The 15,487-nt window shown below is 38.7% G+C and overlaps 1 protein-coding gene across 3 annotated transcripts in view; it reads right to left on the bottom strand.

Annotated features, from left to right (window-relative positions):
- PPP2R5E (protein phosphatase 2 regulatory subunit B'epsilon) overlaps positions 1–15,487 on the bottom strand; it is a 143,590-nt gene that overhangs the window by 29,044 nt on the left and 99,059 nt on the right. For all 3 annotated transcript variants that reach the window (XM_008701085.2, XM_008701099.2, XM_008701091.2), the window contains exons 4-5: positions 13,085–13,186; positions 6,671–6,763 (exon numbers count right to left, since the gene is read on the bottom strand). In XM_008701085.2, coding sequence (XP_008699307.1) covers positions 6,671–6,763; positions 13,085–13,186 — 195 coding nt within the window. The remainder of the gene's footprint in view (positions 1–6,670; positions 6,764–13,084; positions 13,187–15,487) is intronic.

Raw genomic sequence — 15,487 nt, 5'->3', positions numbered from 1 at the left:
TTGACAGAGAGACAGACAGCCAGCGAGACAGGCAACACAAGCAGGGGGAGTGGGAGAGGAATAAGCAGGCTCCCAGCAGAGGAGCCCGATGTAGGGCTCGATCCCAGGACCCAGGATCACGCCCTGAGCCAAAGGCAGACGCTTAACGACTGAGCCACCCAGGCGCCCCATGAACTTCAGATTTTAGAAGGACATATACAAGTGACGAAAGGAAGGAAACACAACAAATGTGAAGTATAAATGAATGGTGCAGTCCTACAAAAACAGTCTCAGGAAGGCTCAGGCACAAAATCAGCTGAGGTTTATGAAAAATGCCAGGCAACAAAATGAGAATGTACTTGTAATCTAAATATTTTTACTCCTCTTACTGATTATAACATATATGTTCATTATTTTTAAATGTAAAAAATAGAGAAATACAAAAATCAGAAAGTGATGATCGTCACACATAATCACATTCTACCACACAATTAACAATTTGGTGTATTGCCTTCCAAAATGTTTAGTGCATACACAAACACTCCTTTTCCCTAAAATAAAACTCAGGTTCAAAAAAATCATACTGTTCCAGAATGTGCATGCGTCACTTAAAAACAGATGATGCGTAGCTCTATCTCACTCTCTTTACAACCTGAATATTCCATTATATGAATGTCCACGGTTTAGTCAACCAACCCCCTACTGAGGAACTTTTAAGTTGTTTCCAATTTTCTAATAATTATTAACAATGATGCATTCAATAGCCTTGTACATATATCTTTGTGTACTTATCTACTTCTCAAGGAATTGCTCAGTGGATAAAATTTAAGTTGACAGAATTTAAGTTGATAGATAACTATCAATTTTTGTCTTCAGAGGATTATACCAAGTTAATATACATGTATGTACAACACACATGTCTATTTATCTGTGTGTAGGTACATTTTCTGTGAGTTTTTGGCATACTAAGAAGGGTGTTTTCTACCCGAGCCTCTGCTATGTCCCAGTCTCCCTCCTGTACCCATGCCACACTGTTGCTGTTAGGTTTTTTTTTTTTTTTTAAGATTTTATTTATTTATTTATTTATTTATTTAGAGANGTAACGGGTGGGGGGAGGGGCAGAGGGAGAGGCAGAGAGAATCTCCAGCAGACTCTGCGCTGACTGCAGAACCCAACACAGGGCTCAATCTCACGCCCCTGAGATCATGACCTGAGCCAAAATCAAGAGTTGGACGCTTAACCTACTGAGCCATCCAGGCGCCCATATGCCACACTGTTTTCATTCATGTACCTTTATAGTTTTAATTCAGTATATTTATGTTTTAATATCTAATAGGCAAGGGATTGTATTATTTTCTTTTTCAAAAATGTCTTTTACTTCATGAACTTTTGAAGTTTTCAAATAAAAAAACTACTTTTAAAAAAGATTTTATTTATTTATTTGAGAGAGAGAGCATGAATTGGGGGTGGGGGAGCGGGAGAAGCAGACTCTCCTGTTAAGGAGGGAACCCGACATGGGGTTCGATCCCAGGGTCCTGGGATCATGACCTGAGCTGAAGGCAGATGCTTAACTGAGCCACCCAGGTGCCCCAAAACTACTGAAATTTTAATTAGAATTGCATCAGATGTATAAATTAACTTGAAATTCTATGGATAACCTTATGATGGCAAATTTCCCATCTAGGAATATGTTATTTATTCAAGACTTCTATGTAAAAATTTCTTATAAGTTTCACATAAACTTTTACATTTCATTCCAAAAGGTGGACTTTTTAAAATTAATACTGGAATCAAGAAAAATAAGATATCCTACTAATATGGGTAGATAATGTAGTATGAGGAGTGTATAAAAAAGGAATTAATACTTAATGAGCAACTATTATAATCCATGCATGATACCAGCAGACGTTTTTAGAAGTCATATCATTTTATCACCGTAACAAGCCTACTTGCTGTAACTTGTAAGACAGAGAAGTCACCATTATAGCCATTTTACAGAAGAAAACACTGAGGCTCAGAAGAGTCAAAAATCTACCCACGTTTTCAAGTACTTGTTTACAAATGAAGGGAGGGAGTCTGTCTTTGCACCCATAGTGCCAACTCAATTAAGCAGATTTAACAACTGTCAGTTTGGGGGTACATCCTATTTTCCTGTTACCTCATGTTGCAAATGAGGAGACTCAAGCTCAGACAGCGAGTATATTAACTGGCTGCAAATCCCGCTGCCAAGTAGGTGGAAAGTGGAAAAGCCAGGGTTTCAATGCAGCTCCTTCTTACCCCACAGCACATAGTCTTAGCTCCTATCATATATACTACTTAGAGTACACAGAGGGGTCAGGATGCAAATCCACAGCTTGTTAACTTTCTTTCCACTACATCATGTTGAAATAGCTCAATTCTTACTTTGCTTTTGTCTTTACTGACAGGAAAAATGAGAGTCAGAATAGACTGGGAAGAATACAGCTAGCTGCTATAGAAAATAAGGTTTAAATCTCGTGGCTAGAATAAATTATGTCTAACTAAAAAGTTTTAAGTTGACATCACCAAAATTCCTTTTGAGAATCCACAGAGAATAAAAAATCTGCTCAAAGAAAAAGAATGTGGTCAATGTCATCCCGATTTGCAAGAGGGGAAGGTATGAGGGTTCCCATGTCAGAAGAAAACCAAGCTTGGGCACAAAGCACACCAGGACTAAGTGGCACCATGGAAGGCTGCGGGGAGAGAAACAAGCAGGGGGAAAGTGGGGGTATAAATAATGAAGGAGCTGACTACGAGGTACACAAATGAAGGAGCTACCAGCTCAGAGACAGGTAAGGCCTGGTGGCAGAGGGAAAAGGAGGGTGGGGAAAGGCGGCACAGAATTGTAGCAACAATGCCTTAAGCTCCAAAAGGCCAAGCAGGTCCCAAGTCGGAATCAAATCTCCCAGGAAGGGAGCTTAGGAAAATTACGTAGGGGATTGAGAGCCCACTCCTAGGAGGGGCTGGGATCCCAGGTAAGTCATCAGTAGACTAGAGGATAGGAAAAGGGGCAGGAGACCAACCTTATAGGTTACCAACATGAATGAACAGTGAATTCTGGAAAATGGCAGCTAATCGGCACCCAGGGTTTATCCCCAATATGATAGGTAATACTCTGGTTAGTCATACGATTACATCCAAGTACCACCCAGTGGCGTTATTGATTTTGCCAATACCCTGCCTGTCCCTTCCTGACTGATTTAGGAACTGCTGAGAGCCCTGGTGTAAAGGCGGAGTTCATCAACAGATCCAGCACAGGGAAGGTAACGGAGGCAAAGGTTATAAAAATGAGGCAAGGGCTGAAAACATTAAGTATAAGTAGGTGGACTCACTATGTATACTTGATTTCTTGTCTCTGGCAAAATTCAGAGACAGATGATAGATGAGCAATCACATGGGTTGTAAGTACTGCGGGCAACATTACCAATGAATACCAGTAGTCCCTAGAAGCTCACTAATGTCCCAAGGCAGAAGAACTGCATTCGAGCATTCCTTTTTATGATAAAGTCTCAAGGCCCATAGATGGGGGGTTGCTGTAAAGACAAAGTCCCGGCTTCTACCACAGCATCTGACAGAGTCCCTACAGCCTCCTTATGAACAACAACAAAACAATTTTTAAGCATTTTTTTTAAAGATTTATTTATTTATTTTAGGGGTGGGAAGCAGAGGGAGAGGAAGAGAGTCCCAAGCAGACCCTGCACTGAGCATGGAGCCCGATGCGGGGGCCTGAGCTCACAAGCCTGAGATCACGACCTGAGCCGAAACCAAGAGTCAAGACACTCAACTAACTGAGCCACCCAGGCACTCTGAACAAAATTTTAAAATGTAAGAAGGATGATACTATTCTAGAGTAAATGTCTAACAGGTTCAAGGATGGAATCCAAAGACTGCTGATTAATGAACTTGTGTTAAAATAGAGGAAAGTTGCTAAAGACATGCCAAAGGCCTCTGTCACCAGTGCTGGCTCTTCTAACAATTTTAATCAATGACCTAAGACGAAGCCAATAGCTACTAGCACAGTTAAGAAAGTCACAGCTGTGATAAAGACGGAAGGCACAATGAATACAGTGGGTGACAGACTCAGATCCAGAAAGACTTCAAAAGGCTGGGAAGAAATGATACTCTGCAGGAATATATGTCAAATCCTACACGTAGATTAAAAGGCAAACTGTACAATGAACAAAAACAAGGGAAAACATGGCTTTACACCATCATGCATAAAACTGAATTAGAAACCAGTTAAAGACCACAAGCTTGACCTAAGTTAACAGTGCCATGGAGCAGCAAGAATAGCTAATGAGACTCCCCCTTTAAGAGACCCACACAAGGGAATGGAGAATCCAATTCTAGGCTGTGCTGGACCGACCAGGCTCAAGGCACTATGTTCAGACACAGATATCATTTTTAAAGACAAATGGACACGTGTTGAAGACTTCCAAAACAGACGAATGAGACAGGGTTGACAGAAGTAAGGACACAGTCTAGAGCAGAGAATGCACACTGACAGCTGCTAAGCTAGATCCAGAAGGCAGGTGGGTTTAGTTCATCAGAACACTTCACATAAAAATCTGGATTTGTTTCTCTTGAGGGAGAAAAAAAAAAAAGTCTAACAATAACTGAAAGAAGAGGGGCAGCCAAAGCTCCCTTTAATAGAAACCTGTCTACCTCCTATTGTCTGACATCTGGTCATCAACTTGTTATAAATGAACCTACAAGCATTTGAGCGGCTACTCCTGTTCCTAGAGCCAAGAGGTAAACACAAGCACTGTGTTCTAAGACCTGAAACGTTATGTCCGAGCGGGAAATAAGGCCAAACGGCACAAGGAATAGGGAGGTTCAACATAAAGAACTTTCTAACAATCTGCCCAGGTATATGGTCCTTCCTCATTAAAAAAGGGTAAATTGGAGTGACCCCTTCTCGGGTCTCAAAGGAAACTAACTCACTGGGTAAAGAACTGGAACAGATAACCCCAAAACATCCCTTTCAAGTCTGGGCTTCTCTGATGTTTTAATCTTATGAGCTTTATTATCATCAGTACCCATCTACCAAGAAGAACACAGTGAGCTGGGTCTTGCGTGCTTTTCATGTAAAAAAAAAAAAAAAAAAAAGGCACTGGCTGCATCGTAAGATCCTAGTTCATACTGTTTCCATGTCAACTAAACACAGGCTTCACTATCTGATCTTCTTGGGTATTTTCATTTACCATAAATATAAGGGAACCTTAATATTTCATTAGTGTTGAGAAGTGAGGGTTATTCCTGCCTTGAAGTCATTCCAAGTTATAGTGAGGGAAATCACAGGGAGGCTTCATGACATAATGGACAGAAAACCAGAATAGGAAATGTGCTTGGGAAAACTTGATAAAGTTTCTAGACCTCAGTTTATTCATCTACAGAATAGGCCTGAAATTTAGCTGTGTCTGTTTTAGATTATGGTATGAATTAAATTAAATAATGCATGTAAAGATGCTCTGACAATTATACAGTGCTATATAAACGTGAGGACTTTCCAATACAAAACACAGACCTGTTACATGTTGCTTTTTTGTCTGAAATGCGTTTTGCCTCCTTGGTATAAGAATCTGGATCAGTGGACCTGTTTACCCAATGCTCCATGTATCCATCTATTTACCTACCTCTTTTTCCAAAGCCTCTTTTCCAAAACCTCACTCTTCCAAAGCCTCTCAACCTAATATATCCAAAATTCTGAATGTATTAATTGAATTAAGGAGGGGAAATGAGGTCATCACAAAGGCTATCAACCTTTATCCAGGTAATAAGGCACAGAAGATCAACTTCCTGCCAAAATAATGTTTTAAATTTGAAGTTCTGCTTACTGGCTCACTAGGAGATATTTATTCTTTTTGATGTGAGGTGCTCATTAATCACTTAGAAAGGAGCTACAATAGTCCATACACCAGTTTGCTTCAGTACCCATTTTTTAAAAAAATTTTTATTATGTTAGTCACCATACAGTACATCATTATCCAGTACCCATTTTTACAGATGCATGTCAACAACAGGAGCAAGAAGATGTTACCCAAAAATTCAATGTCATGAACATTCCCAAGTCCCAGGTAAAAAGGAAGATGTGGTCTATAGTCATAAAATGTAAAATGGCAAATCAAGAAGAATATACACCCTGAGAAGCTCCAAACGAATAGGTTGAGAGTTAATCACTTTAGAGGAATTTTAAAGTGTTAAGCAGTGCTGTTTCCTAGCTGTGGAAAGCTCAGCAGTAACTGATTCTGATGATTTGTTGAAGGTTATTCATGCTGTAGACCATGCTTATTCAGTTTCAACGAATCTCTGCAATAGTTCCTTAAGAAGCCTTATGCAAATAGGAGTTTTCCAGCTAAAGCAAAGATTCCCACAAACTAGAGGTCCTATAAATGAAATGCTTTTATAATTAAATATTAAGAAAGAAAACTGCAGGGATTTAGGCATTAGCATTCCTTGTTGTTTAAAACGAAATTAATTTCCAGCAATAAACTAAACAATAAAGAGGTACCTATTACTTTTACTGGGCAATAACGGAAACTAACTTATGTACACAGTTTTGTTTAAAAGGTGATATAACTGTCACTGAAAGATTTTTAAACGATTAAGAGAAAATAAGGTAAAGTGTTATCAACTGAATAACAAATACATGCAACCGTAAAATTCTGCTTACCTGTAATACAAATTTCTGATCTATGTATTTTTTGGCAATGCTGGGTTGGAATTCTTGGCTTTCCAAAAATCGTATGAAAAATTCATATACAAGCTGCAACAAACAGATTATAGTTAGTTTCAAATTATAATTCACTGAGCATAGTATCAAAAACCATAAAAAGCCTGTAACACTAAAACTGACAGGGCTTAGAAAATTGAGTTTTAATATCAACTACAAGCTATGCTAGCCCTTCTTGTGGCTCACAGTTGCTATTATGTTTTTTAACTTTTTAAATTAAAAATCCGAAAATACAGCCAAACAAAGCAAATAAAAATCCCCCATAGCATCACCATTTAGCGATAACCACTGTTAACAATTTAATGTATAAACCTCTTGATTTTTCTCTATATTCCTACAACATATCAATGAACTATAAATAATTTTTATATAGCTTTCAAACTACTTTTACCATCTAAATGATATATTGTATACAATTTATGCAATAATATCTAAGCCATCATTCTTAGCAGCTACAAGTACTCCATCATACATAATTTACAATGAATAATTCCATTATTCATAATCAATTTAACCAATCTCCTATGCTTGGACATCTAAGTAGTTTCTGAATTACTTCTCTATCAAATTATGCCACAATGTATGTTATATAATATACATCAAGGTGCATTTGCTCAGTTATTTCACGAGGAAATATTTCTACAAGTGGAAATGTTAGAGCAAAACATATCTAAACATTTCAGGATTTTTAACACTCATTACTAAATTTCCTTTCAGAAAATTTATGGCAATTTACACTCCTCTAAGCAATATATGATAGTTTAGCAGAATACTCTCATCTGCAAGAAATAAAAATATCCTCATTTGTAGAGTCAATCTCAAATAACTGTTCCAATAAGCAGTAGAAGATCATTGTTCATGCTCTTTTGCAAAATAAATCTATGTTAAAGTATACATTAGATCCTGGCAGAGTATACAGCTACAGTATATAAAAAATGGAACTTTTAACAAGAGACAGACAGGCACTGGGTTGGAAGTCTAGCCCTGTCCTTTACCAACTGTGCAACCCTAGGCAAGTTCATTTCTCTAAAAGTTTGTTTCTTCAACTGAATAATGGGGATGATAACCCCTAAGATTAAATGTGATAATATATATAAAGTGCTATGCATAGTGACTAACACGTATCACCATTATCACTATTGCCTAAAATAGCATTCTCAAACTTTTCAATCTTGCTCCTTTACATTTAAAAACGGTTGAAGACTCCAAACCTTTTGCTTAGATGATATATATATGAAAATGCATATACTCACATACGTAAAGTCAGAAATACAAACTGAGAAAATTTAAAATACCTATTTGTTATTTCATTTTAAAGTAATAAAATATATTACACATTAACCTAAGTTAAGGTTGGAAATTATTTTCCAAAAAATTACTCAGAAGCATTATTTTTTTATTTTTGAAAAATCTCTTTAATTGAATATTAGAAAACAGATTATTATTATCTGCTTCCATATTCAATCTGTTGCGAATACACTGTTTTGGTTGAAGTATATAAAGAAATCAAGCCTCATGCAGATCCAGTAGTATGAAAAAGGATGAGTATTTTCATAGTCTTTTCACATAAATTGTGGAAACTCTTCTTTGATATTACACCAAAACTTGAGTTTCTTAAATAGGAGTTGCAATCTGAAGCCAAGATCAATGAATTTTTCATACTGTTACACTAAATTCCAATCATCTGTCTTGCACTTTGAATGGCTTTTTACCCATCCACGGTTTCCTAACAACACTCATCGGCCAACTGGAAAATACTGCTTCACTGAGTTATGCAGATTTTTCAAATGCCAACAAGTTTTATTATACAGTATCAAAAGTCATATTCCTTAATATCTCCAATTTAATCAAAAAGTCTAAGTTTTGACAAGCTATAAAGTTCAAGGTGACAGCAGAAAGATAAAAGTTTTCCAAAATTCTAATTCTAAATTTTGCTTAAATGCTCTAATTTTATCAGTGGTAACAGCTGTTTTGTCTATTTTCAAGAAAACATCCACCAAATACCCAAGATGGAACTACAGTGTGCCAGACAGTCCTACCAGTAAAAATAACATTTCATGAAAAACCAGCTAGTTTAGCTTGTAGCTCAAACAGTCAAATAAGTGCTTTAGCACAAGACCATCAGTGTATTTCAGTATGAGTCACGGGGCTTTGTGCATACTTCGGCTTCCGTCTTTGTCACGAAGAATGTTTTTAAATGTGTACTCAAAGGTCAAGATTTAATAATATTTAATTTCATAATTTTTGCTGCTTTTCCAAGAACATTTTTAATTGAAATTGGCTTTTTTTTTTAAAGATTTTATTTATTCATTTGACAGAGAGAGAGACAGCCAGCAAAGAGAGGGAACACAAGCAGGGGGAGTGGGAGAGGAAGAAGCAGGCTCCCAGCAGAGCAGGGAGCCTGACCCGGGGCTGGATCCTAGGACCCTAGGATCACTGGCAACCGCTTAACGACTGAGCCACCCAGGCACCCCTGGCTTTTGTTTTCTTAATTGTCAGCACATGGCAGTGATGAATAGGATCACAAAGCCAATTTGCCACAAACGTCTTGATTTGTGCTAAGGCAGCAGCAATTTCAACCACCAATGCTTTTACAACTATCCGTTTCCAATGTCAACACAGTGAAAACAGCAGATAGCATAGTATTATCATCAAACTAGTTTTGACTTTGCAGGTCTGAAAATCAGGTCTCAGGGTCCCCCAAGAGTCTGCTGTTACCTCTAACCTAAATGCATCATACAGTGACCTTTTGACTTCAGACTCTAACTTCACACTTAAACTGGGTATTCACATTAGGATTTTACTTTAAGGTAAAAAAACCGTTTTTCTCTTTGAAACTCTGAATTCAGAAAAACTTCTTGCCCAATGATCTGAACATCGTCAAGCTGTACTTCTAGGCATGATAATATGACTGAGCCCCCAATACCCTCTAGAAGAATTATTCTTTTTTTCAATATGCTAATTTTTCAACTCTTTCTTTTACAAATAGAATGTCAGCCCTATTCAAACGACCCATAAAAGGAGGTTTAGTTCCCACAAAGTGGACAGATCCTCATCTTGCAGGCCTGATTTGTGGACTGGCAGGGCTTTCTAGCGGGACTGGCAAAGTACTCTCTCCCTTGTGGTCCCTTAAAAGCAGTTATGGTTTAAAACAGTTTGGTGGAAACACTTTAGACACATTTATTAATAAGCATAAATGTTCTCTACACTTACAAGACAGATTTTTGCTCAAAATCAAAAATCTCCCTTGAACCCTTAAAGGGAAGGAAAGACTGGGGACTGAGAATAATTTACTTTTCAAGATCACATCAGTGAACTCGCCAAGGAACATGAGTTAAAAAGACTTCAGCATTTCTGTTTTTCAGTCTGAAGTGTAAAGCACTAAAAACATTCCCCTGATTGTAAATGGAAGTCCTACAAAATCATATTCTACTGGAACTACAGATCCAAATAGAGAAAATACACAAAGAATAACCATGGTAACTATGGAACACCAATTTAAAAGATACCAAAACAGATAATAGAAAAGAGCAAATAACACACATACAGAACCTTTGATCTATTTAAACTAAAAACTTGTGGATTTAAACTTTTTTTCTATTTTTCTTAAAGGTTTATTTATTTATTTGAGAGAGACAGCGAGCGAGCAAAGGGAGAGGGAGAGAGAGAATCTCCAGCAGACTTCCCGCTGAGCATGGAGCCCCAGACGTGGTGCTCAGGGCTTGAGCTCACAACCCTGAGATCATGACCTGAACTGAAATCAAGACTCAGATGCTTAACTGACTGAGCTACCCAGGCCCCCCAAACTTCTTTCTATTTTTAAATATCTCCAAAGATCCATGATTTGTTAGGAGTTTTGTATGGGCCACAAATTTAAATCAGACAAGAGATGTGAAGAAACAGTCAACTGGCTAGGCTCACTGCCTAGCCCATCACCCATTAACCATATCTCAATGCAATTTTGTTGTTTTGTACTATTATCAGATATTTGGTAATAAACACTGTGCTTTCTTATAAAAATGTGATCTACACGAAGCAGCACACTGCTAATGCTGGAGTTAATACAAAATGAAAAGGTCTAAGAAAGTGCTATGTTTGGGTCACGAAAACATTGTTGGATCAATTAAAAAGTAAAATGTTAAATTCAGTAATAACTCACTATAACATGAATGACCTGTCATGAACAGAAAAGGAGATTTTTTGAATGCTCAGTGAGTGTTCTTGTTAGTACTAAAACCACCTATCAGTGAAAATGGAAAGGTGACTAATTTGTATAGTCAGAATACGTAAGAGAAACACAGGAATCTTGAGTACAAAGACCTCCAGAAAGGAATAGTTGAAGGCAACAGTGTGCCTACTGACTTGACCTTTATTACAAATGAAGGTTAATTTGTGAATTTTAAAAGTAGGTTTCCTTTACCTGATCAGTCGAAGTCGTATTTCCCCCTAAGCTAAAGCAGGGATCAGAGGATTATAGGCTTGAACAGGGTGTCAACACAGATGAAGCCAGCCCGTTCTGGAATACAGTTTGTGACTTTACATCGTATGGGTATATAGGTCTCATCATCACGCCTCATTGTCGCTTTGGTTTAGAGTTTCGGGGGAACTAACAGTGAATGCTCCTGGAGTAATGACACAGTGTAAGCTAGAGATTTTTGGTGACAGAATTTAGTTTCATAGCTTTAGAAATTAATTTGGTCTGTATTTTATAGAGTCATTAAGCTTAGGAAGGATTAACTGAAATACTCAGTTCAACTTTACTGTGCTTTAGGGGAAATTTGTATCTCTGGTGATCATGATTTAGACGATTCAAAACGCTCTTGCAAATGGCAAGAGTAGTCTGCTGTCTCTGGGATGTGGAGAAGACAAGTTGAAGCTTTGAAGACAGCTTTCTTCCTGGCCTTTCCACTGTGAGATGTGGGACTTCCTGAGGAGATTATCTTGTTTGTTTTGTATTTTATATTTCTCCAGACTGCACTGCACTTTACGAACTGGTGCCAAACATGAGGAATCAGACATGATAAGAAGTCCACCTATTCAAAGGAATCATTTTTTTCATTTTAATTTTTGTCACAATCTGGGATACACCATGAAAAGCACAAATAATTTTCTAAATTTTTTAGATTGCAGATAGTATGTCTGACACCTTTAAAAAAAAAAAATCAAGCAGCTAAAATAGGAAATCAGCCACAGCACTTTAACTAATTTACTCAATCTTGGCATTAGCAGCAGGAATACATATGTATAACACGCCTGGGGAAGAGCTGAGGAAACAGAGGCCCAGAAAGCTCTCTCCATAACTAGGGGAAACAGCACACATGTATATCTGTGGCAACCTGGAAATGCCAAAGCAGGACAGGGAAAGCTGCAAACTGATGTCAAAAATTCTGAAATGGGGAAAATAGAAACTTTTAGACTAATCTCTAGGCCTCATCTCGCTGCGGCACAGTTTTCTGCTCTTTCGAAAGCCAACTAGTAGCCATGAGCACACTTCAAAGATTACAATGGCTTCTGCCTCTGGCTGAAACTATACAAGGTTTTAGTCCCTCTCTACCATCCCTTCCCTCTTGGCTGGTTGTCATCCGGCCTCTGAGGACATTCTAACTCAATGGAAAGATAGCTTGGGAGAGCATTACATTCCCATTTCCTTGTTCTAGTCCTTTGAGAAATGTTGGCCTGCAGCACAAGCAGCCACGAAGGGAAGACGGAAAATGACCGGAATGGGCAAGTACATACAGTACAGATGGGCCTAGTGTCGGCAAAGGAGCTGCAGGGATGGCTGTGATTTGTCCTGACACATGCGTATGACTGGAAAACATGGCCTTCTCCGTGCAAGAGAACAAAACTGGCCTTTACACAAGCTCTCTATCAGCTGTCGCTCTTCCCTACAACACTACGAAATAACCACTGCAATTTGTTTTTGCCTTTGCAGGCTACAGAAACACATTTGTGGCTATCACGAAGACAGGCATTCAAGGTCCCTACCGGCTGATGAAAATGAGATATAAACTCTGTGACCTAATCACATCTAACTAATATTAATGTGAAAATAGTCCAGTTCCTGTTGGAGGCTCCAGCAGGCAGGCTCACACAGAAGCTCTGACAAAAGAGGAAGAACTGCTGGCTGGCTCCACAACCTGGGAGGAGACACACTAAAGCATTACACCGCAACTTATCGTTTTATTCTTTTGGCATCCTAATTACCAAGAGAAACACAGAGAGCGTTCTCTGGCTTTCCATTAATGTTTCTCTAATTTGATTTCTGGGTGAATCAAGGCCTTTAAGAAATTCCCATGCTAATCAGCTAATGAGTTAATGGAGCTTGCTTTTATAACAAATGGTAGTTCAAAGTACCTGTAAGTGTGGCCACGATGCCTCAAGGGTAGGTTCATCTTCTTCTGGATCAAATTCATTGCTGTCACTAGGAGGGAGAGTTCTGAATATATTGCAAGATACCTAAAAATAAACAAGCAGCAGAGTTAGCTGGAAGTACCTCCTGGGCAGCCTTACACAAGGTTTGCAGCCAGCCGAAGGGAACCCAAATGACAGATGACAGAACACCACCAAACTGGAACGGGGACCTCCTTCTACAGGCTTTGAGGCCAGGACCACCTCTAGACAAAGGTGGAAAGAGACGGAGCTGCACCTCGTGCCCTCTTGAACAGCACTCCTTGTCCTCATACGGCCATCCTCACCCCAGGTCCCTTTGATCTTAGACCTCCCACCAAAGCCTGCTCTTACCGGTCAAGCGTGCTTCTAATTAACCAATTTACACTAAGATATAAATAACTGCTAATGGGCTTTATGTATTTCCCTTCTCAGGTTTACTCACAATTTGCAAATGTACAGTTGAACCAATGGTAAAATTTCAGACATTTACGAAAAGCAAATCAGAAAAGATATTTCCGAACCTAACACCCTTGAAACCACATCTAGTCTGTTCTCGTTGGTTTACAAAATACCGGGGTGCCTGGCTGGCTCAGTCGGAAAAGCACACAATTCTTGATCTTGGGGTCATGAGTTCAAGCCCCACAGTGGGTGTAGAGATTATTTAAAAATAAATAAACTTTAAAAAAACAGTAGCGATGCCAAGGATAAGCTGTATCTGTGATACAAATGTCTATAAACTAATGATGCAGTCCTTTACAATAGGCAATTTCCAGATTAAATGCTGGTTGTGCAAAGAATGTCCAGGAGTTGATAACTGTTGAAACTGGGAGATTTAGAGATGAGGATTCATTATTCTATTCTACTATTTCTGCATATATTCCAAGATTTCTGCAGAAAATGCCTATTTTTTTAAATGTGGTTGCTACTATTCTCAGGGTTCCTTTTCAATTTCTATTCTGTTTCTCGTCCTACTTATCATCTATCCTCTCCCAATGACCCAAATATGTCCTCAGATATGAAGAATAAAACGGGGGGGGGGGGTAGGGAGCAGGGGCTAAATGTGTAGAAGGCAAGAGGCGAAAAGAAAGGAGACTGCACCAGAAGCCTTTGCTGGACTTTCTACATAATGCAGAAAATAATGAAGTATAATATGCTGCTCTAAAAGAGGAAAGAAGAAAGGCTTTTGGGGTCCCATACAATCTATATGTGTTTATTCACTTAACAAATATTTATTAAATGCTCATTATATTCACACACTATTCCAGGCATTGGGAAAGTAACAATGCACAAAGCAGAAGAAAGTCTGTGCCCTTCAGGAGCTTATATTTTAGTTAGATTCACAAGAACCCTAACTTTCTCACTACGGAAACTGAGCCCAGATGTATAAGCTATGAAAAGGAGAGATTTGATTTTATTTTAAGTGTCATAGGAAGCCATTAGTTGATCTTAAACAGAAATGTGACAGGATTTTATTTTTGCTTAAAAAAAAATCATCCTTGTAGCTCTCTGTACTGAACAGACAGGGAGAGAACAAGTTAGAAGCCTATGGAGGTGGCACGCAATGGTGATGGCTTGGACTGGGATGGTGGCAGAGGAGAAAGAAGTAGATTGATTCAAAATCTACTCTGGAAGTAATATCTGCTGCTGGCCTGGATATGTGGGGTAAAGAAAAGGAAAGAATCAAGGATGAGTCAGAGATTTACGGCCATTTACCCAAGATGGAGATGGCTGGGAAAGGGAAAACTTTGTTTACTTGTTTGGAGGTGGGGAGGTCCAGAGATCCAGTCAGGAATGTGTTAAAGAAGCAATATCCAGGAGGGAATCAGACATATGAATCTGGACCTCAGAGCTGGACAGGTCAGGACTAGAGACATATAAGGACTCCTTGGCATACAGATGGTTTTAAAGCCATGAGACTAATGGATCACCTAGGAAAGGAGTAAATAGGAAGAAAGGACAGGACCCACAGGCATCCAACATTTAGAAATCAGACAGAAAAAGAACCACCAAACAACACAAATGAAAAGGAGTAGAAGGTAGGAGAAGAAAAGAACTAGAAATTGGGGTCTCGGGAGCTAAGTGGGAAGAGTGTATTAAGAAGGACAAAGAGGTCAACAGCAGTAAATGCTACTCTGAGGTTGACTAAGATGCACACAGAGCAGTATCTACTGGATTCTACAGCCTTATGAAGTGGATACTATCAGGATCTCCAATTTACCATTGAGGAAATGGAAGCACAGGTGTTAAGATCTGAAGTTACACTTAGTAACCAGCAGTTAAAACTGAACGCAGGCTGTCAGGCTCAACCACAGTGTTCTAAGAAAGTAGGTAGACCACTTCTTTTGCTCTACTTTAGCTTAGATGACT

This window comes from Ursus maritimus, unplaced genomic scaffold (genome assembly GCF_017311325.1).
Source record: "Ursus maritimus isolate PB19 unplaced genomic scaffold, ASM1731132v1 scaffold_25, whole genome shotgun sequence".
NCBI lineage: Eukaryota > Metazoa > Chordata > Mammalia > Carnivora > Ursidae > Ursus > Ursus maritimus.
This window is presented reverse-complemented; position numbering and strand designations above follow the sequence as displayed.